The sequence below is a fragment of the Schistocerca nitens genome, chromosome 7 (assembly GCF_023898315.1).
Source record: "Schistocerca nitens isolate TAMUIC-IGC-003100 chromosome 7, iqSchNite1.1, whole genome shotgun sequence".
In the NCBI taxonomy this organism is placed as follows: domain Eukaryota; kingdom Metazoa; phylum Arthropoda; class Insecta; order Orthoptera; family Acrididae; genus Schistocerca; species Schistocerca nitens.
Genome location: NC_064620.1, coordinates 120407833 through 120430910, shown reverse-complemented (window position 1 = coordinate 120430910; position 23078 = coordinate 120407833). Strand labels below are relative to the sequence as shown.

Below are 23078 nucleotides of genomic sequence, written 5' to 3'. Positions count from 1 at the left end.
CTATGCTATTGATTGCAAAGATAGTTATGACAATATGTTTTGAAACCATATTGCCTGGAAAGTCACTTTCTATTTAATTATATAGTTTCTTGTAATTTACTTTATGGATGTCTTAGCTATTTTGATATTTTTCACCTGCAGAGATGTTTCTTGAGAATGTTTGTGGACTTTCTTCCACTTTTTTCTTCCTCCTTTGTACAGTGTAAAACTTTCAGTAAAAGGTACTGTGTATGTAAGATGTGTGATTAATGTCTGCAGTTGAAGTGAGATTGTGTCAAAAGCTGATTAGTGGTTTTTCCAAATGTGTCCATGCTAATTTAGATCAACACTGAATCTCTTTCAGTTGATCAAAGTTTAGTATTATACAACATAGTGAATTTTTCAGTTGGATGTGTTATCTGAAGTGAAGTCAAATTTTAGCTTCAGTCACTGATATTTTTACAATCTGCTCTAACTATGTAGGACCTTTGTGTGCTAAGAATTTAGTTTCACAAAATATATTCAACAATTTTACATTTATATCACAAAGGTGAAATTGAAAGAATGACATGTAAAATATTCTGTGGAGATAAGAGTCTGTGATAACCTTTTCAATCGAGATAGCAGTTTCCAACTTAGCACCACATGGAACGCTCTGATGCGAAACTGGTGAAGGCAGCAGATTGAATAGGCGGCCCCCACCAGGATGTGACACACAAACCTGCCAGCACAGAGACCCCAAACACCGCCGGCCGTGACTGTCCCCACCATGGGCTCTGAAACCTGTTCTGGAGTTGCACGATTGGTGCTGCCAGCACAGACAAGGCAGAGGATCTTGTGGCCCAGTGGCTATAAAGACCTGGACAGGACACGAACCTGACACTTTGCCTGATGATGACAAGTAGGAAACTTCTTGAAACATTGCCACAGATTGACATCTTAACTCAGGTGATAACCCGAGAAGACTTCATTGAGATTCGCTGCGAAAGTGTAGATTTGCGTAAATTATTCTGTGTGCAGTGTTCCATCTACCTCCTCCTCCAACCCCCTCTGTCTGGTACCCCATTGTCCTATTATTAATTATCAAACCTTCTTAAGAAACAATTTCAGCATCTTTTTGTAATTGTTATTTGTGGTAAGACAGTGGTAAAGATGGAAATCCGACCAACTCTTTCCCTTGACTCCAGTGAGTGCTTCAGTGTTAATGCAAGTTTACTTGTAAAATATTCCTTAATATTTCTTACGTAGTGAAGCAAAAACATTAAGGCGGCTATTCTGGTATTATTTTTGGGAAGTTGCTCTTTATGCTAGCTCGTCAAAGGATAACTCTGAAAGCTACCATGTTTTCTTTCTTTCTTGTGTGGCAGTTGACAACGCAACACTTCTGCTTTTCAGTGAGTAATCTCCTGTAATCCTACAACATTTTCATTCTTAAGAGCTTTCCCCAAACTTTCATTAACCATGTATGCAATAGTAGTTTCTTGTGATTCAAAAGGTTTTTATGGGAAGAGCATTATCAGTCATAGCTCCAGTCCATAACGTTATTTTTAAAAAAACTTGTTAAATGGCTTGCTCACATCAACCACAGTTTTCTTTTTCTTATGTCCATATACTTGCAATATTCTTAATTTGCAGAAGAATCCAGGCACTGTAAGGACACCAGAAGAAGACAGGGGACGCGAGAATTTCACAATGGATTTGATTGTTGATGTGAACAAGAGTGGTGCCATATCACATCATATTGCAGCTGTGTGTGGAGAAGCATCTGATGCTACATACACCAGAGAACAAGATTTGCAACTATGGGCAGCACGTCCAGGTCAGTATACATATCAAGCTTTGTTACTAACTGCTTTTTCAGGATGTTTGTGCATTATAAAAAAAATTTAAGAGTGATATAAAATGGAGGGACATCGGGGAAATTGAGGCATGCCCCTAGGTTCTTTACCACTTGGATTGAGCAATGCGTGTAACTTTTGAAGTATAGATTTAGATGTAGATTGTCTTCTGTATGTTTCAGTTCAGTACAAGATTACCCTTGAAATACCTTCAGAAAAAGGCTTCATACAAAATTTGTAATAAAATTTCTCTTTTTCAGAAACACTTTTCTTGCCATTGCCTGTATGAATTTTATATCCCTCTACTTGACTAGCGTCATTTATTTTTTCTCGCAAATAGCAAAACTTGTGTTCTACTCTTAGTGTCTCGCTTTCTAATCTGTTTCTGTCAACATCACCTTGTTGTTGTTGTGGTCTTCAGTCCTGAGACTGGTTTGATGCAGCTCTCCATGTTACTCTATCCTGTGCAAGCTTCTTCATCTCCCAGTACCTACTGCAACCTACATCCTTCTGAATCTGCTTAGTGTATTGATCTCTTGGTATCCCTCTACGATTTTTACCCTCCACGCTGCCCTCCAATGCTAAATTTGTGATCCCTTGATGCCTTAAAACATGTCCTACCAACCGATCCCTTCTTCTAGTCAAGTTGTGCCACAAACTTCTCTTCTCCCCAATCCTATTCAATACCTCCTCATTAGTTACGTGATCTACCCACCTTATCTTCAGCATTCTTCTGTAGCACCACATTTCGAAAGCTTCTATTCTCTTCTTGTCCAAACGGGTTATCGTCCATGTTTCACTTCCATACATGGCTACACTCCATACAAATATTTTTAGAAACGACTTCCTGACACTTAAATCAATACTCGATGTTAACAAATTTCTCTTCTTCAGAAACGATTTCCTTGCCATTGCCAGTCTACATTTTATATCCTCTCTACTTCGACCATCATCGGTTATTTTACTCCCTAAATAGCAAAACTCCTTTACTACTTTAAGTGTCTCATTTCCTAATCTAATCCCCTCAGCATCACCCGATTTAATTTGACTACATTCCATTATCCTCGTTTTGCTTTTGTTGATATTCATCTTATATCCTCCTTTCAAGACACTGTCCATTCCGTTCAACTGCTCTTCTAAGTCCTTTGCTGTCTCTGACAGAATTACAATGTCATCGGCGAACCTCAAAGTTTTTACTTCTTCTCCATGAATTTTAATACCTACTCCGAATTTTTCTTTTGTTTCCTTTACTGCTTGCTCAATATACAGATTGAATAACATCGGGGAGAGGCTACAACCCTGTCTCACTCCTTTCCCAACCACTGCTTCCCTTTCATGCCCCTCGACTCTTATAAGTGCCATCTGGTTTCTGTACAAATTGTAAATAGCCTTTCGCTCCCTGTATTTTACCCCTGCCACCTTCAGAATTTGAAAGAGAGTATTCCAGTTAACGTTGTCAAAAGCTTTCTCTAAGTCTACAAACGCTAGAAATGTAGGTTTGCCTTTTCTTAATCTTTCTTCTAAGATAAGTCGTAAGGTTAGTATTGCCTCTCGTGTTCCAACATTTCTACGGAATCCAAACTGATCTTCCCCGAGGTCCGCTTCTACCAGTTTTTCCATTCGTCTGTAAAGAATTCGCGTTAGTATTTTGCAGCTGTGACTTATTAAACTGATAGTTCGGTAATTTTCACATCTGTCAACACCTGCCTTCTTTGGGATTGGAATTATTATATTCTTCTTGAAGTCTGTGGGTATTTCGCCTGTCTCATACATCTTGCTCACCAGATGGTAGAGTTTTGTCATGACTGGCTCTCCCAAGGCCATCAGTAGTTCTAATGGAATGTTGTCTACTCCCGGGGCCTTGTTTCGACTCAGGTCTTTCAGTGCTCTGTCAAACTCTTCATGCAGTATCTTATCTCCCATTTCATCTTCATCTACATCCTCTTCCATTTCCATAATATTGTCCTCAAGTACATCACCCTTGTATAAACCCTCTATATACTCCTTCCACCTTTCTGCCTTCCCTTCTTTGCTTAGAACTGGGTTGCCATCTGAGCTCTTGATATTCATACAAGTGGTTCTCTTCTCTCCAAAGGTCTCTTTAATTTTCCTGTAGGCAGTATCTATCTTACCCCTAGTGAGACAAGCCTCTACATCCTTACATTTGTCCTCTAGCCATCCCTGCTTAGCCATTTTGCACTTTCTGTCGATCTCATTTTTGAGACGTTTGTATTCCCTTTTGCCTGCTTCATTTACTGCATTTTTGTATTTTCTCCTTTCATCAATTAAATTCAATATTTCTTCTGTTACCCAAGGATTTCTATTAGCCCTCGTCTTTTTACCTACTTGATCCTCTGCTGCCTTCACTACTTCATCCCTCAAAGCTACCCATTCTTCTTCTACTGTATTTCTTTCCCCCATTCCTGTCAATTGTTCCCTTATGCTCTCCCTGAAACTCTCTACAACCTCTGGTTCTTTCAGTTTATCCAGGTCCCATCTCCTTAAATTCCCACCTTTTTGCAGTTTCTTCAGTTTCAATCTGCAGTTCATAACCAATAGATTGTGGTCAGAATCCACATCTGCCCCTGGAAATGTCTTACAATTTAAAACCTGGTTCCTAAATCTCTGTCTTACCATTATATAATCTATCTGATACCTTTTAGTATCTCCAGGATTCTTCCAGGTATACAACCTTCTTTTATGATTCTTGAACCAAGTGTTAGCTATGATTAAGTTATGCTCTGTGCAAAATTCTACAAGGCGGCTTCCTCTTTCATTTCTTCCCCCCAATCCATATTCACCTACTACGTTTCCTTCTCTCCCTTTTCCTACTGACGAATTCCAGTCACCCATGACTATTAAATTTTCGTCTCCCTTCACTACCTGAATAATTCCTTTTATCTCGTCATACATTTCATCAATTTCTTCATCATCTGCAGAGCTAGTTGGCATATAAACTTGTACTACTGTAGTAGGCATGGGATTTGTGTCTATCTTGGCCACAATAATGCGTTCACTATGCTGTTTGTAGTAGCTAACCCGCACTCCTATTTTTTTATTCATTATTAAACCTACTCCTGCATTACCTCTATTTGATTTTGTATTTATAACCCTGTAATCACCTGACCAAAAGTCTTGTTCCTCCTGCCACCGAACTTCACTAATTCCCACTATATCTAACTTTAACCTATCCATTTCCCTTTTTAAATTTTCTAACCTACCTGCCCAATTAAGGGATCTGACATTCCACGCTCCGATCCGTAGATTGCCAGTTTTCTTTCTCCTGATAACGACGTCCTCTTGAGTAGTCCCCGCCCGGAGATCCGAATGGGGGACTATTTTACCTCCGGAATATTTTACCCAAGAGGACGCCATCATCATTTAATCATACAGTAAAGCTGCATGTAAAGCTGCATGTCCTCGGGAAAAATTACGGCTGTAGTTTCCCCTTGCTTTCAGCCGTTCGCAGTACCAGCACAGCAAGGCCGTTTTGGTTAATGTTACAAGGCCAGATCAGTCAATCATCCAGACTGTTGCCCCTGCAACTACTGAAAAGGCTGCTGCCCCTCTTCAGGAACCACATGTTTGTCTGGCCTCTCAACAGATACCCCTCCGTTGTGGTTGCACCTACGGTACGGCCATCTGTATCGCTGAGGCACGCAAGCCTCCCCACCAACGGCAAGGTCCATGGTCCTTACTAATTCAATTACACTCCATTACCCTTGCTTACATTCAGTTACCCCTATTTTACTTTTGTTTGTTTATTTTATAACATCTTTTCAAGACACTGTCCATTCCATTCAACTGCTCTTCCACGTCCTTTGCTGTCTGACAGAATTGCAATGCCTTTGGCAAACTGAAAAGTTTATTTTTTTTATTTTTTCTCTCTATAAAGTTTGACTAACATTGGGGATAGGCTATAACCTTGTCTCGCTTGCTGCTTAGCCATTGTTTCCCTTTCATGCCCCCCTTGAATTGTGTAACTGCTATCTGGTTTCTGTACCAGTATTTTACTCCTGACACCTCCACAATTTTAACGATTTATTCCAGTCAACATTGTCAAATGCTTCATCTAAATCTACAAATGTAAGTTCATCTTTCTTCAGTCTGTGTTCTACGATAAGTCGTAGGGTCGGTATTGCCTCACATATTCCTACATTTCTTCAGGACCAATGTTGATTTCCTCCAAGTCTGCTTCTATGAGTTTTTCCATTCATCTTTAAATAATTCTTTTCAGTACTTTGCAACTGTGACATATTAAACTGATGGCTCTGTAATAGTCACATGTGTCAACATCTGTGTTCCTTGAATATTCTGTTTGCTAGTATTTTGTTCAGTAGGTGACCAGGCATAACTGCATTCAATACTTTTCATAATTCAAGGAACATGGCATCAGCTTGAGTGTCTGTTTACATTGCCATTTGGCCTCATGATCGAACAGAGCAAGCTAGGTTTCACAAGGTTGCCATCGAAGGAGTCCATTATTATTTCTGCAGATAAGATTTTTTTGGTCTCCAATAAGATAACAATACACAATCATAAAACTACTACTACTTCTTCTTCTTCTTCTTCACTTCTGTGCTATGTCAATTGTGGCCTGTTACATTTCCCATCGTTTTCTTGGTCCGCCATTTTGGTTTAAAGTTCTTTACCTGACATGCTAGTCCCTCTGGATCCATTCTATATAAATATTCATTCCATTTCTTTTTGTTTTCATTGGGTTTTCCTTCCACACTCCAAATTCTCAACCCCTTTCAGATATCTTCATTTTGTATTGTATCTGTTCTTTTACATCCCTCCACCACTCTAAGGAATCTCATTTCTGTTCCTTGTATTTGTTTTCCTTGTCTTTTATTCAGGACCTGTGATCTGCTTCCATGTAATAGAGTTGGCAGTTAAAGTTCTAATCATTGTTCCATAAATTCTTCCACATATCTTCAACTTAGTCTATGTATCTTCTCCGAATTCATGTAATATTTTACATCTTTTTTTAAAATATAAAACATGTTCCAAAATCTTTTAGTGGATTGACATACATGATATAGGCCCAGGATGCACAATTTCAGTTCTGAAGTCACTAACCAGTCTAACAACTTTGCTGCCGCAACCCCTTTATCTGAATATGAAAAAATAATCCCCCCTCAATTTCTCTTTATGGAGTTTGACAGACAAACTGTTCGAACAGCATCATATTGTTTAATAGAATACTAAGGTTCAACATAATCATGGCAAACATTAAGACATACCAGTACTATAGTCTAGTGGTTTAACACTTCATTTTTGTGTATCATTGTCTTTGGTCAGAGAAGTTTCACTTATCAATGGCAGCTCTTGAGTCAAACTCGGACAGAGAAGGGTCATTTATAGATAGCAGCAGCAAATTCTCAAGTGTATCTGTTGTCAGCCAAGCCCTGTATTCAGTTTTTAGTCTGTTGTGACAGCTGAAACCTCACTCACATGAAACTGTGCTCACAAGTAGAACAGCATAAAATCTGAGAACCTGAAGCAGATTGGGGAATCTTGCGGAAAAATTTGATTGTAAATCGTCTAAGAGTGTGATTCAACATCAGTGAGGGAAACAAAAGTTTGTATTCTGCCCACTCACATAGCAGAACATTCACTTCATCCTCAAAGAGAATTTGAGTCAAATACATGAAGACCTTTTTTATTTCTTCATTTCAATATTAAAGAATTTTGTCGTGATGAGGCTAGCCTAAGGTGTTAAAAACATACAGAGAGGTAATAACCATCTGATGAGGCAGATTGCAACCTTTGTGTGATGTACTCCTTTGCATTTTTTATTAAGTTACTTGTTACAGTCTGGTATTCTTGCTCCCAAGTCTAAATGTTTGTCAGCCGAACATTATTAATTTTTCCTGAAATTTTCTACCTGTTCCAAAAACCTTTGTTCGCTTGGCCCAACAGTAGAGTGGAAGTCCTCCAAAACTGATATGCAGTGTTCAGTTTTCATTTTCAGGGACCAAGTAAGCAGTTCCTTATACTTAATGGTCTGTTTCCAGTAGAAGTACAAGAGAAGGTAGAGAAGCATAACAAATTTAAATTTCTTTATACTTTTCAGCAAACCTTTGGCTTTAGCAGTGTCATTCTCATTTCAGTGGGCTACCTGTTCAAGGTGGGTCACATCTTGTTTCTGTGGTTGCAGGAGAGCTTGAATGGTACTCTCTCTCTTTGCTTACTAGCCACCTGATGGTGTGAATATCACTCAGTTTACAAATTTCTCCTCCTAGAACTTGTACTGTTTTGTTGATCTGTGATAGAATTTGACAGTAGTTCTAACAACCAAGTAAAATGCTTTGAGATGTTCATATGTCCTATGGGGATCTAACACGGCAAGCGGTGTACGAGATAATAATGCTTATCAGTTTTAGGAAAAGAGCTTCCATTTGCACAGCTAATCATGATTTGTGTCTAACCATATTTGCAGCACCATCAGTACCTAAACCTATAACATTTTTCTCTGTATTCACTTGGGCCTATGATCTTAAATCTGTTAAAGCTGTGAAATAACCAGTGGAACTGGAGTCTGGTAGCTCTGTTACACCTAAAATGTCCTCCTTGATGTGGCCACCTTTTGTATTAAGGTACTAGGTCTACAACTTTGCTTCCGCCGTTTTTTCTCGAAGTTCGTGGCTTTATTGCGAAAAACTTACCAAAAAAATTATGATTCATAGTATTACCCATCGCTGGCCACTACATTCTCCCATCTTTCAGATAGCATATGAATCCCGTGACGGAAGAACAGGGCGTCTTTTGTTGGGATCCATGAATCGATTCAATTTTGCACTTGTTCATATGATCGGAAGTGCTGGTCAGCCAGACTGTATGCCACTGATCGAAAAAGGTGGTAGTCAGAGAGAGCAGTGTATGGAGAATACGGTGGGAGGAATAGGACTTCTCATTTCAACGTTTCCATGTATATTTTGACAGGTTTTGCGACATGGGGGTTTTGCAACCTGCTGTAAAATTACCTTTACATGTCTTTTGCTGTATTTGTGTTTCAGTGCTGGGCTCAAACGCATCAATTGCTTTTGATAATGATGTCCTGTGACTGTCTTTGTCTGTTTCAGTAGCTACGAAAACGTTCTGTCTTGCACCGCCATGCCAATCTTAGACATCAAAATCACCATTCTTAAGGTGTTGAAAACATTCTCTGCACATTCTTCCACTAATAATTCCCTCACCATTGGACTTACCCAACATTTTAAGAGCCACAGCTGCAGATTTCTTCATGTTAAAGCAGAAAATTAAAACTTCCCGTAAATGGCGAGAAATGGGTATATAAGTTGACATACTTAATCGAGAATAACATTATGATGCCATCACAGATCGACTAATATTTGTATAGCATTATGTTTACAGATGCCTAAACTTATTGTATTACACCTATGATCAACCACCCGAACCCTACTTGCTGCTACTGCTGTCTATTGCAAAACGGCGGAAGAAAAGTTGTAGACCTAATAGCTTACATACACATGTGCATGAACAATTGCAGATTGATTATTGGAACCCTCAATTAGAAGACTGGTGTATTTACAGTTTTCCAATTTGTGTATGAGGTGATGCTTCAGTGTGTCCACTGTAAAATGAATGAATTCTCTGCACAGTTTTTCATTGCCATACTGTGCTATCACAGTGACTATTTTCGTGCCAAATGCAGACGGTGCACAAAGTCTTTAAATGGCTTCTCGTGGCTCAGCAATGTAATGTACTACATTAAACAAATATGTAAGGTGAGAAAACATTTGACTGTAAGTTTTTTAATGCATCTGCCATTGATGTTTCTGTGGATTGTTTCTTTACCTTTACACAACCAACATTTTTCGAGCCCTCCATCGGACGTGGGTATGTGTGTGTTGTTCTTAGCATCAGTTAGTTCAAGTAGTGCATAAGTCTAGAGAACGATGAAAGTCTAGACCGATGACCTCAGCAGTTTGGTCAATGTTACTAGCTTGCATCTGTTCACATAATTTACAAAATGCAAGCTTTGTTGTGTCATTATACATTAGCCAGTCAAAATGGCTTAACTAGTCTATTAAATTTCCTTTTGGTTGAGAGTGGTGGTGTGACAATATCATCTTTCCTTTTAGTAGAATAGGAAGATGATGTAAGTTAAACACTGTTACTACTGGCTGATTACGTCTCACAAACTGCAATTTGTTTTTGCTGCTCATGAGGAACATTCACATTGTCTTTCCCACTTTAGTCACCAGCTGCACATATTTCAGTGGATGTATTATGCTTAAAAAACACTGAATGTTTGTTTTTCTCTTTCCCATCATGATAACTTCACAAAATTAGAAATAATGTATGTGTAGTTACAATAGTGTTGAAAAGATAGATTGCTACTTACCGTAAAGAAGATAAATTAGCCGCGCAGAGTGGCTGTGCAGTTTGAGGCGTCATGTCATGGATTGCATGGCCCCTCCTGCCGGAGGTTCGAGCCCTCCATCGGACATGGGTATGTGTGTGTTGTTCTTAGCGTAAGTTAGTTTAAGTAGTGCGCAAGTCTAGAGAACCATGAAAGTCTAGAGACAGATGACCTCAGCAGTTTGGTCCCTTAGGAATTCACACATTTAGAAGACATTAAGCTGCAGACAAACACAATTAAGACACACAGAGGTTGTGGCCACAGCCTTCATTAGCAAAAGAGAAACACACACCATTCATATGCAGAAGCAAGCACACCTCACGCACACGTGACCACCACCTCCAGCATCTCGGGCTGGAATGTTATGTCACAATATAGGTAACTGTAAAACGTGAACACCAGAGATAGCAAAGCATACCATACCATACCATACATTACCGCGTTTTTTAACCGGGACTTTCTCCTTACTGGCAACACTTGGTATGGCGTATACACACTGCTGTAGTAAGTGAGGTGTGCACGAGTTTATGTTGTCTATACAATTCTGAACCTCGCCGTAGTGTGTTTAGAAGATACAATAAAATTTACATGGAAGTGTGGATTGCCAGTTGCCAGTTTTTTATTGCCAATGGGGAGCTTGCAATAATGAATTTTGCACTCTCTATAGGCCTAGCTTTATGGTCTAGAGGTAGCGCATTTTATTAGTAATCAAAAGGCCTCATTCACAGGTTTGAACCCAGCCACTTTTTAAATTTTGAATAAAAATCAGGAGCAATGGTGGCTGCTGACTGCCGGGATAAGAAGTCACCCCCATTCTGCCAACAGCCTTGTCATAGAGGACAAAGGAGCAGAGAGAGGTTCAGGGCACTCTCTTGGCTTTGTGGTGGGAAACTTCCCTGAAAGGCTGAAAAATCAGCAGTGATCAATGGCGTGAGGATGCAGAAGGTAATGGAAACCAGTGCATTAAAGACACATAGTGTGTACCCACAGGACTTGTGGCCTGTAGCTGAAAAAGTGTCATGATCTCTCCATTGGCAAATGATCCCTGAATCGTCCCCTATTCAGATCTCTGTGAGGGGACTGCCAAGAGAGAGGTGGCTATGGGGAAAAAAAAATGGATTAAATAGCAAAATGATAATGTCCTATGAGTCACTGTGTGGAATGTCAGATGTTTGAATGTGGTAGGGCTCAATCTAGATTAGTGGGAATCATTGAAGTGAAGAGAAGTGAAGTGGAAGGAAGACAAGGATTTATGGTCAGGCGAGTGTAGGGTAACATCAACAGCAGCAGAGAATTGTACTATGGGAGTAGTATTTGTTATCAATAGGAGGATGAGGCAGAGAGTGTGTTACCTGAACAGTTCAGTGGCAGGGTTGTTCTAATCAGAATCGACAGCAAACTACCACTGACAAAAGTAGTACAGGTATACATACTGATGTCAAAAGCCAAAGATGAGGAGATAGAGAAAGCATATGAGGATATTGAAGGGGTAATTCAGTACATAAAGGAAGATGAAAATCTAATAGCCTTGTAGGATGGGAATGCAATTGTAGGAAAAGAGAAGAAGAAAGGGTTACGGGAGAATATGGGCCTGGTAGTAGGAATGAAAGAGAAGAAAGACTAATTGAGTTCTGCAATAAATTTCAGATGCTAATAGCAAATACTCTGTTCAAGAATCACAAGAGATGGTGGGAAGATTTAAGTTAGATTACATCATGATCAGGTAGAGATTCCAAAATCAAATATTAGATTGTAAGGCGCACCTAGAACAGATATAGACTCAGATCACAATTTAGTAGAGGTGAAGAGTAGGCTGAAGTTTAAGAGACTATTCAGGAAGAATCAATGTGCAAGGAAATGGAATGTGAAAGTACTGAGGAATGAAGAGATACACTTGAAGTTCTCTGATACTGCGGTAATGAATAGTTCAGTAGGCAGTTCAGTAGAAGAGGAATAGACATCTCTAAAAAGGGCAATCACAAACGCTGTAAAGGAAAATGTAAGTACAAGGAAGGTAACTGCAAAGAAACCTTGGATAGCAGAAGAAATACTTCAACTGGTAGCAGAAGAAATTCTTCAGCTGATAGACAAAAGAATGAAGTGCAAAAATATTTGGGGATATTTAGAAATACAGATACAAGTCACTTAGGAATGAAATAAATATGAAGTGCTGGGAAGCTAAGGCGAAAGTTCTACATGGAAAATATGAAGAAATCAGAAAAGAAATTATTGTTGGAAGAAATGATTCAGCACATAAAGTTAGAACAGTGAAATTAAACGCAAGAGTGGGAAAATTAAGAATGCAATGGGAATTCCACTGTTAAATGCAGAGGAGAGAGCAAATATGTGGAAAGAGTACACTGAGGGCCACTACGAGGGAGAGGACATGTCAGATGATATGATAGAAGAAGAAACAGGAGTCAATATGTAAGAGATAGGGGATACAGTTTTAGAGTCAGAATTTAGAAGAGCCCCGGAAGGCTTAAAATCAAATAAGTTTGAAGGGATAGATAACATTCCATTGGAATTTCTCAAATCATTGAGGGAAATGGCAACAAAACCATTGTTCATGTTGGTGTGAAGAATGTGAGACACCAGCAATATACCATCAGACTTTTGGAAAAACATCATCCATACAATTCCCAAGGCTGCAAGAGCTGACAAGTACGAGAATTTATAGAACTCTCAGCTTAACAGCTCATGCATCCAAGTTGCTGACAATAATAACAGACAGAAGAGTGGAATAGAAAATTGAGAATCTCTTATGACAATCAGTTTGGCTTTAGGAAAGGTAAAGGCACCAGAGAGAGAGAGAGAGAGAGATCTGATGTTGCGTGGAAAAACATTTGACAATAAATGGTGCAAGATGTTAAAACTCCTGAGGAAGATAGGGGTCAGCTATAGGGAAAGATTAGTAATATGCAATATGTACAAGAACCAAGAGGAACAATAAGAGTGTAAGAACAAAAACAAAGTGCAGAGATTGTGCTGACTGTGTAGGATGCACACAAAAGTTTTTTAGATGAAGGTCTCTCCATCCACTCCAGATAATAATAACTGTAGGAAACGCATAAGTGCCAATGTAAGATCGAAAGAAATGTCTCCCACAGTTGAGAGTATTCAAATCCTAATGGCACCTGCCAAATCATTTGCAACAAAGTGCCAGAGTTTGAAGCGCTTCTGAAAAGCAATGAAGTTCACATAATACCAGGTACAGAAAGCTGGTTGAAAACTGAAATTGATAATAGTGGGATTTTTTGGTTAAATTTGAGTGTGTATCAGAAGGGCAGGCGAATGGGAAATGGGGGTGGTGTGTTTGTCGCAGTAGACAAGAAACTCAAATCCACCAAAATAGAGACTGAAGCTGCATGTGAGATCATTTGAGCAAGACTCAGTGTCAGGGGTGGGCATAAAACGGTAATTGATCCTTCTATCACCCACCAGACTCATCTCATGATGTAACTGAAAACCATAGAGAAAACCTCAGTTCAACTGGACATAAGTTCCTCAGTCATACTGCATTCATCAGTGGAGACTTTAATCATCCTACAATTAGTTGGGAAAATAAATTTTGTTAATGGTGGGCATGATACGACAGACTGTGAAATGTCCCTTCTCACAATGGAAATATAATGAATCTAATAACAACAAATAGGCTGGACCTCTTTGAGGATGTCCACATCGAAACTGGTATCAATGACTGTTATGCAGTTGTAGCAACAATGATTACCAAAATACAAAGGACAACTAAAACAATTAGATGCAGTTGTGGCAACAATGATTACCAAAATACAAAGGGCAACTAAAACAATTGGAAACGTATATATGTTCAGTAATCAAACAATGGAAAATCCAGGATGGAATGTAACAATACCAGAGAAGGAAAGTTGCTACTCACCAGATAGCGGAGATGCTGAGTCGCGATAGGCACAACAAAAAGATTCACACAATTAAAGCTTTCAGCCATTAAGGCCTTTGTCAGCAGTAGGCACACACACACAAATGCAACTTGCACACATGTCTGCAGTCTCAGAGAGCTGAGACCACACTGCGAACAGCAGCACCAGTGCATGATGGGAGTGGCGACTGGGTGGGGTAAGGAGGAGGCTGGGGTGGGGAGGGGGAGGGATAGTATGGTGGGAGTGGCGGACAGTCAAGTGCTACAGTTTAGACGGAGGGCAGGAGAGAAGGTGCGGAGGGGGGAAGGGGTAAGTAGCGGAAAGGAGAGAAATAAGAGAAATTAAGACTGTGTGTGGCGGTGAAATGATGGCTGTGTAGTGCTGGAATGGGAACAGGGAGGGGGCTGGATGGATGAGGACAGTGCCTAACGAAGGTTGAGGCCAGGAGGGTTACGGGAACATAGGATGTATTGCAGGGAAAGTTCCCACCTGCGCAATTCAGAAAAGCTCGTGTTGGTGGGAAGGATCCATTTGGCACAGGCTGTGAAGCAGTCATTAAGATGAGGGATATCATGTTTGGCAGCGTGTTCAGCAACAGGGTGGTCCACTTGTTTCTTGGCCACAGTTTGTCGGTGGCCGTTCATGCGTACAGACAGCTTGTTGGTTGTCATGCCTACATATAATGCAGCACAGAGGTTGCAGCGTAGCTTGTAAATCACATGACTGGTTTCACAGGTAGCCCTGCCTTTGATGGGATAGGTGATGTTAGTGACCGGACTGGAGTAGGTGGTGTGTGAATGTTTTTGTTGTGCCTACCGCAACTCAGTGTCTCCGCTATATGTTCAGTAAATTAGATGCAAAATCAGTAGTGTCGTATCTCAGTGAGGAACCTGAAACTCTCAGCATAGGGCACGAGTGTGTAGAGGAACTATGGCTCTAGTTTAAAAGACTAATTGACCATGCACTGAATAGATATGCGCCCAGTAAAACAATTCTCCAAGAAGGGTAGGAGAAGTTATCCACAAAACTACATTCCAATATTCTTGACATTAGTTTGTTGAAGAATCTTGGAACACATTCTATTCTCACACATAATGAGGTATCTTGAACAGGATCAGCAACTCATTGTCAACCAGCATGGATTCGAAAACACTGATCATGTGAATCCGAACTCTCACTTTCCTCACATGACATACTGAAAGCTTTGGATTGACAGTCAGGTAGATGCAGTATTTCTTGATTTACAAGACGCAGTTGACTCAGTACAACACCTACACATTTTGTCAAAAGTGTGATCATATGGGGTATCAAGTGAAATTTGTGACTGGATTGAGGACTTTTTATAGGGAGGACACATGTTATGTTGGATGGAATGTCATCATCAGATATAGAAGTAACTTCAGGTGTGCCCCAGGAAAGTGTGTTTGAACCTCTTGCTGTTCATGTTGTATATTAATGACCTTGCAGATAATATTAATAGTAACCTCCAACTTTTTGCAGGTGATACTGTTATCTCCACTGTCTGAAAGAAGCTGCATAAATATTCAGTCAGATCTTGATAAGATTTCAAAGTGTTGCAAATATTGGCAACTTGCTTTAAATGTTAAAAAAATGTAAAATTGTGCACTTTACAAAATAAAAAAAAAGTAGTATCCTGTGATTATAATACCAGTAAGTCACAACTATTACAAATACATGGGTGTAACACTTTGTAGGGCTATGAAATGGAATGATAACGTGGGGTCAGTCGTCGGTAAAGCATATGGTAGACTTCAGTTTATTGGTAGAATACTAAGGAAGTGCCCCCCCAGGGGGTCCACAACTCTTTTGTGGATACGTGCGTAGAGAGCACAGGACCCCGAGCTAATGTGGCCCTCCTTCCTTTCCGGGCTGCATACCTTCCTTTTCCGCATCCTTCCCTCTCCCCCATCTTCGCCCCTCCTCCCCTCACCTCTGGCTCTTTCCTTCCCTTTCTCCCCCTCTGGGAGTATGGTTTGTGCCTACGTCCAGAGACGGACGCTCGTAAATGTACCGCATTCTTCACCTTCTCTGCTTGTATGTCTTCATCCTTCCTTTGTCCTTCTCTTTTCCTTACCTCTTCTCTTTACCCGTTTCTCCGCTGCGGCGTTTGAGACCTCTCCTCTTTCCTTTCTCTTTCTTTGTTTTTCCCTTTCTCTTTCTTCCTCCCTGTACGTGTCTGAAGGCCGACCCACGCATTTTTGTGCGTAGCCGGTGACGGGGTAACGCGTAATTCCCCGCCCCGGGTAGACAGGTAGGACACGTATGTACCCCCTGGTAACGGCCAGGCCCAGGGAGGGGTGATTACCCGAGCTGATACCTTCCGAAAGTGCCGATTGGTCCCTCCGTCCGTTTGTCGGGAGGTGTGACCTGAGGTGTGAACAATCACCTAAGGCGGGAGTGCCCTCAGAGAGGGCCCCCACAAGGGAGGAGCGCGCCATCAGAGACACCGGTAATCATGGGGGATTCTTCCGCAATGGTTTCCTCATCTTCCACTATGTCTGCTCACAAGCGTAAGTTCACTGAGTCTCAGCCACAGACAGTTCTTCCATCGTTGCCACAGTTCCTTGTTGTATCTCGGACTGACGAAGGTCACGACTTCTCCATGGTCAACCCTTTCATTATTCAGAAAGGCGTCGACGCAATTGCAGATCCTGTAAAGTCTTGTTCCAGATTACGGAATGGCACCTTGTTGTTAGAAACAGTCAGTGCCCTCCAGGCACAAAAATTGCTGCGTACTTCACTGCTCCACACCTTCCCTGTCCGGGTTGAAGCACACCGTACTTTAAATTCCTCGCGTGGAGTCGTTTATACACGCTCTCTCGATGGATTGTCTGATGAAGAAATTCAGCACTACCTGTCTGACCAGGGCGTAACGGCTGTTCATAGAGTTATGAAAAGGGTTGACACGAACATCATTCCAACCCGCACTGTCTTCTTGACATTTGACAAAGTTCAACTCCCATCGAAAATCAAAGCAGGCTATGAGATAATTTCCGTTCGCCCTTACGTCCCAAACCCCACGCATTGCTATCGGTGTCAGCGGTTCAATCACACCAGCCAGTCCTGTTCCAATCCGGCCAAATGTGTTACGTGTGGCAAGGATGCCCATGAGGGTGCTTGTCCACCTCCATCCCCTCGCTGCATCAACTGTATGGGTGACCACGCTGCTTTCTCTTGTGATTGACCCATTTTTAAGGACGAAAAGCTCATCCAGGAAATCAGAGTGAAGGAAAAGGTGTCGACCTTTGCTGCTCGAAAATTATTCGCCAGTCGACAGCCCACCGTGCCTCAGACAGGCAAATACAGCACTGTCCTTGCTTCTCCTCGGCCAACAAAGGAGGCGGCCACGCAGACTTGCGACCTCACCTTTAGTGCCACAGTCGTCAGATCGGCCAGCGCAAAGATCGCCCGTTCAACCTCACCACTTTCGCCTGCCCACTCTATGGCTCACCCTTCATCGGGTTCTGCTAAATCTCACGCCCAAAAGTCAGACACCAAGACTTCGAAAAAAGAGCGTACTCGTGAAGATTTTTTACGTACCCCAACTTCACAACCATCGGTTCCTCCTCCTTCTAAACATCATATTTCCAAGAAGGCTACAAAGAAACCCAGTTCATCTCCTTCTCCACCAAGGCGTGTCCCATCTACAGCACCACCTGGCGGAAATCGCCCTCGGCCGTCTTCTGTGTTGCCGAGGCGCACTGCTGGCGGCTGATCACTGGTGGCAGGAGCTGCTCCTGAACAACCTATGGATCAGGATCTTCTGCCTTCGGCTGAATGCCATTCCATGCTGTCGGTCACAAGCTCTGAGCAGTTGTTATGTTGACAGCAACTTTGGTCACATTCCTCCATTTTCTGTTCACCCTATGTCCATTATCCACTGGAATATCCGCGGCATTCGAGCCAATCGGGATGAATTGTCGATCCTCTTACGATCCTACTTGCCGGTCATCTTCTGTCTTCAGGAAACAAAGCTGCGTCCCCATGACCGCTTTGTTCTCCCTCATTTTCAGTCTGTCCGATATGATCTCCCATCTTTTGAAGGCACTCCAGCCCATGGAGGACTCATGATTCTTCTCCATGATACTCTCCATTATCACCCAATCCACTTAAACACTTCCTTCCAAGCTGTCACCGTCCGTCTTTCCCTTTCTGGATACATGTTCTCTCTTTGTACAGTATACATTCCATCGTCCACACCAATGGCACGAGCTGATCTTCATCTTCTTGGTCAGCTTCCACCCCCCTAATTGCTGGTTGGGAACTTCAATGCCCACCACCCGCTTTGGGGATCTCCACATCCTTGTCCACGTGGCTCACTATTGCTAGACGTCTTCCACCAAGCGGATCTAGTTTGCCTCAACACTGGGGTCCCCACATTTTTGTCTGCCTCCACGACAAATTTATCTCATTTGGACCTTGCGGTCGGTACTGTTCCGCTAGCTCGGCGCTTCGAATGGTTCGCCGTTGATGATACACACTCGAGTGACCACTTTCCATGTGTCCTTGGACTGCAGCCTCAACTGCCATATATGCGCCCGCGACGCTGGAAGTTTGCCCAAGCCGATTGGACACGTTTTTCATCTCTAGCGACATTAGATGACTGTCACTTTCCTAGCGTCGACGATGAGATCACACATATTACACACGTTATTCTTACCGCTGCGGAACGTTCAATACCACGCACCTCCGAATTGCCCCGGCACCCCCCAGTTCCTTGGTGGAATGAGGCATGCCGTGACGCAATACGTGAGCGGCGACGTGCTCTTCGCGTTTTCCGCCACCATCCTACTTTGGCCAACTGTATCCGCTATAAGCAGTTCCGTGCACGATGCTGTCGTGTCATCCGCGATAGCAAGAAGGCAAGCTGGAAATTCTGTATTAGCTCATTTAACACCTTCACTACCTCCTCGGAAGTTTTGGAGTCGGCTTCGATGGTTCTCAGGCGCGCCTAGTTTCTCCCCGGTCTCTGGGCTCACTGTCGCGCATGATACATTAGTGGACCCCGTCGCAATTTCTAACTCATTGGGTCAGCACTTTGCTGAGATTTCGAGCTCTTCAATTTACCCGCCAGCGTTTCTTCCGAAGAAACGTGCAGCGGAAGTGCGACATCTTGCTTTCTCCTCTCAAAATCGCGAAAGCTACAATACTGTTTTCTGCATGCGGGAACTCCAACATGCACTCTCTTCTTCTCGCTCCTCCACCCCAGGACCGGATGGTATCAACGTCCAAATGTTGCTGCATTTATCAACCCATAGTCTGGGTTACCTCCTTCGCCTTTATAATCGTATTTGGACCGACAGTACTTTCCGCAGACGATGGCAGGAAGCTAACGTCGTTCCTGTTCCGAAACCTGGGAAGGACAAACATCTCCCCTCTAGCTATCGCCCCATTTCTCTCACGAGTAGTGTCTGTAAGGTTTTGGAGCGTATGGTGAATTACCGTTTAGCTTGGTGGCTGGAATCCCGCAGTCTTTTAACACCTGCCCAATGCGGATTCTGAAAACATCGTTCTGCAGTTGACCATCTTGTTGCTCTCTCCACTTATATCATGAACAATTTTCTCTGGAAACGCCAAATGGTAGCAATATTTTTTGATCTGGAGAGAGCATACGATACCTGTTGGAGGACAGGCATCCTCCGCACACTGTTCTCTTGGGGCTTTTGAGGTCGGCTGCCACTTTTTCTTTGCGAATTTATGGCAGAGCGCACATTTAGGGTGCGGGTGAACACTACTCTCTCCCGTACCTTCTCCCAAGAAAACGGGGTACCCCAGGGCTCCGTGCTGAGTGTTGTACTGTTTGCCATTGCCATAAATCCAATTATGGATTGTCTCCTTCCTGATGTCTCGGGCTCCCTCTTTGTGGACGATTTTGCGATCTACTACAGCTCTCAACGGACCAGCCTTCTTGAACGACGTCTTCAAGGCTGTCTCGATCGTGTCCACTCGTGGAACATCGGAACACGCTTCCGCTTTTCTCCCAGTAAGACGGTTTGTGTTAATTTTTGGCGACGTAAGGAGTTTCTTCCACCCTCCTTACATCTAGGACCTGTCAACCTTCCATTTTCAGATGTCGCTAAATTCTTGGGTCTTATGTTTGACAGAAAACTGTGCTGGTCCTTCCACGTTTCCTATCTTTCGGCTCGCTGTCTGCGATCCCTCAACACCCTCCGTGTCCTGAATGGTACCTCCTGGGGAGCGGACCGAGTGGTCCTTCTCCGCCTCTATCGCGCCTTAGTGCGCTCGAAATTGGACTATGGAAGCATAGTCTACTCCTCTGCTCGGCCGTCTATTCTTCGGCGTCTCGACTCTATCCACCACCGTGGATTACGTTTAGTGTCTGGAGCTTTTTACACCAGCCCTGTGGAAAACCTTTATGCTGAGACTGCTGAACCTCCGCTGTCCAATCGGCGAGCAGTCCTTCTGAGTCGTCATGCTAGCCATCTGTCTTCCATGCCTGCTAATCCAGCCCATGACATTTTTTTCGACACCTCCTTTGATGTAGGGTATGCAGGCCGCCCCTCCTCCCTACTACCACCGTGAGTCCGCTTCCGTCAACTGCTCCATTCTCTTTCCTTCCGCTTTCCTAAAACCTTCTTGACAACTTGGGGTACACCACCGCCTTGGCTCCGTCCCCAGATCTGCCTGCTCCGTGACCTTTGTCGATTTCCCAAGGATGGTACCCCTTCACTTGTTTATCGTCGGGCATTTGCTGCTCTATGTGCACGAATGACGGAAGCCACATTTATTTACACCGATGGCTCGAAAACATCGTTAGGTGTAGGGAGTGCCTATATTGTTGGCGACACTCCAAATCACTTTCGGCTTCCCAACCAGTGTTCGGTTTATACTGCGGAGCTTTACGCTGTTCTCCAGGCTGTCCACTATATCCGCCGCCATCAGTGGATACAGTACGTTATCTGCTCGGATTCTCTCAGCTCTCTCCTCAGTCTCCAAGCTCTTTACCCTGTGCACCCTCTGGTCCACTGGATTCAGGACTGCCTACGCTTGCTCCACCTGGGGGGCGTCTCGGTGGCGTTCCTCGGGCTCCCGGGACACGTTGGTATCTGTGGAAATGAGGCAGCCGATATAGCAGCCAAAGCTGCCGTCTCTCTTCTTCCGCCAGCTATTCAATCGATTCCCTTCGCCGATCTACGGAGCGTTTTATGTCGTTGTGTTGGTTTTTTATGGCACGCACATTGGTCGACACTTCCCCATAATAAATTGCGGGATGTGAAAGCTCTTCCTTGTGCTTGGATCTCTTCCTCCCAAACGCGTCGTCGGGAGGAGGTAATTTTAACTAGACTCCGGATAGGGCACTGTCTTTTTAGCCATCGACATCTTTTAAGCGGCGATCCTCCCCCACTCTGTCCCCACTGCTCTCAGCTGTGGATGGTAAGACAGCTTTTAATTGAGTGCCCCTATTTTACTCCGTTACGCGCCCGTCTACAGCTGTCGCCTGAATATCGTCCATTTTAGCAGATGACACGCGCTCGGCCGATCGCGTTCTCGAGTTTATTAGTACCAGTGAAATGACGTCAATCATTTGAAGCTTTTTTTGGGGACAACCAACCCCTTTCTGTAGTGGATTTTTAAGCCTTAGTTTCTCCAATTTTTTGAGTTTCGTTCCCATTGCTGCTGGTTTCCATTTTCGGTTTTTTACTGTTTCCTAAGTCACGGACCGGGCGCTAATGACCATAGCAGTTTTGCGCAAAAAAAAAAAAAAACCTAAGGAAGTGCTATGAGTCTACAAAGGAGATTGCTTACAAATCACTCATGCCACCAGTTCCAGGATACTGCTAATGTATGAGGGATCTGTACAAAATAGGACTAACAGTGGATATTGAACATATACATAGGAGGTCAGCACGAATTGCCACAGGTTAGTTTGATCCATGGAATAGTGCCACAGACATACTGAAAAAACTGAGCTGAAAGACTGTTGGAGATGGATGTAAACAACCCCGAGAAAGCCTATTAAACAGAGTTTCAAGAACAGGCTTTAAATGACGACTCCAGGAATATACTGCAACCCCCTAAATATCGCTAACAGGGATCGTGACGATAAGGTCAGGGTAATTACTGCATGCATAGACGATTTTGCCATCTATTGCAGTTCTCCACAGACCTCTCTCACTGAGCAGCATCTTCAGCAGTTTCTTGGTCATCTATACTCCTGGAGCATCGACAATGGCTTTCGTTATTCCAATGACAAAACCGTCTGTATGAATTTCTGGCGGCACAATTGGTTTCTCCCACCATCTTTACATCTTGGGCCTGTTGCCCTTCCGTTCATTGATTCTATGAAATTCCTGGGGCTCATACTCAATAGGAAACTCTGTTGGTCCTCCCATGTGTCTTACCTGGCAGCCCACTGTATGCAGTTCCTCAATATCTAGTGTCCTCAATGGTACTACCTGGGATGCCGATCAAACCACCCTCCTCCATTTGCAGCGGTCCCTTGTCCATTCAAAACTTGGCTATGGGTGCTTTGTCTATGTGTCTGAATATCCATCCCTCTTTCACAGTTTCAGCACTATCCAACATTGTGGCATCTGTTTGGCGAATGGCGCCTTTTACACTAGCCCAGTTGTGAGTGTATGCTGAAGCTGCTGAACTACCTCTGTCCTACAGCTGTGACTTTCTTCTCAGCAGGTATGCATGCCATTTATCTGCCATGCATGGCCACCCATCATGTGCCTCCTCCTTTAATGATTCCTTTGATTGCCAGTATGGGACACATCCATCTTCTCTGTTACCTATGACAGTACTGGACACTATGCACTGTAGACTGAATAATTAGCTTGAGCCCCCATGTGCTATGGCACGAAAATATACATATATTTGTTACACCCAACACTCAGCTTAATTGAGCAGCCCAGAGATGTGGCTGGTCTCAATGTTTGGTTATGTTTTTCGTCATAAGGAGCCAGCTCACACCTCTCGTAA

The 23078-nt window shown here is 42.9% G+C and overlaps 1 protein-coding gene across 1 annotated transcript in view; it reads left to right on the top strand.

Annotated features, from left to right (window-relative positions):
* The window catches only part of LOC126194810 (out at first protein), an 85116-nt gene that overhangs the window by 29455 nt on the left and 32583 nt on the right, over window positions 1–23078 (top strand). Inside the window, exon 4 of the mRNA XM_049933124.1 lies at window positions 1615–1798. Coding sequence (XP_049789081.1) covers window positions 1615–1798 — 184 coding nt within the window. The remainder of the gene's footprint in view (window positions 1–1614; window positions 1799–23078) is intronic.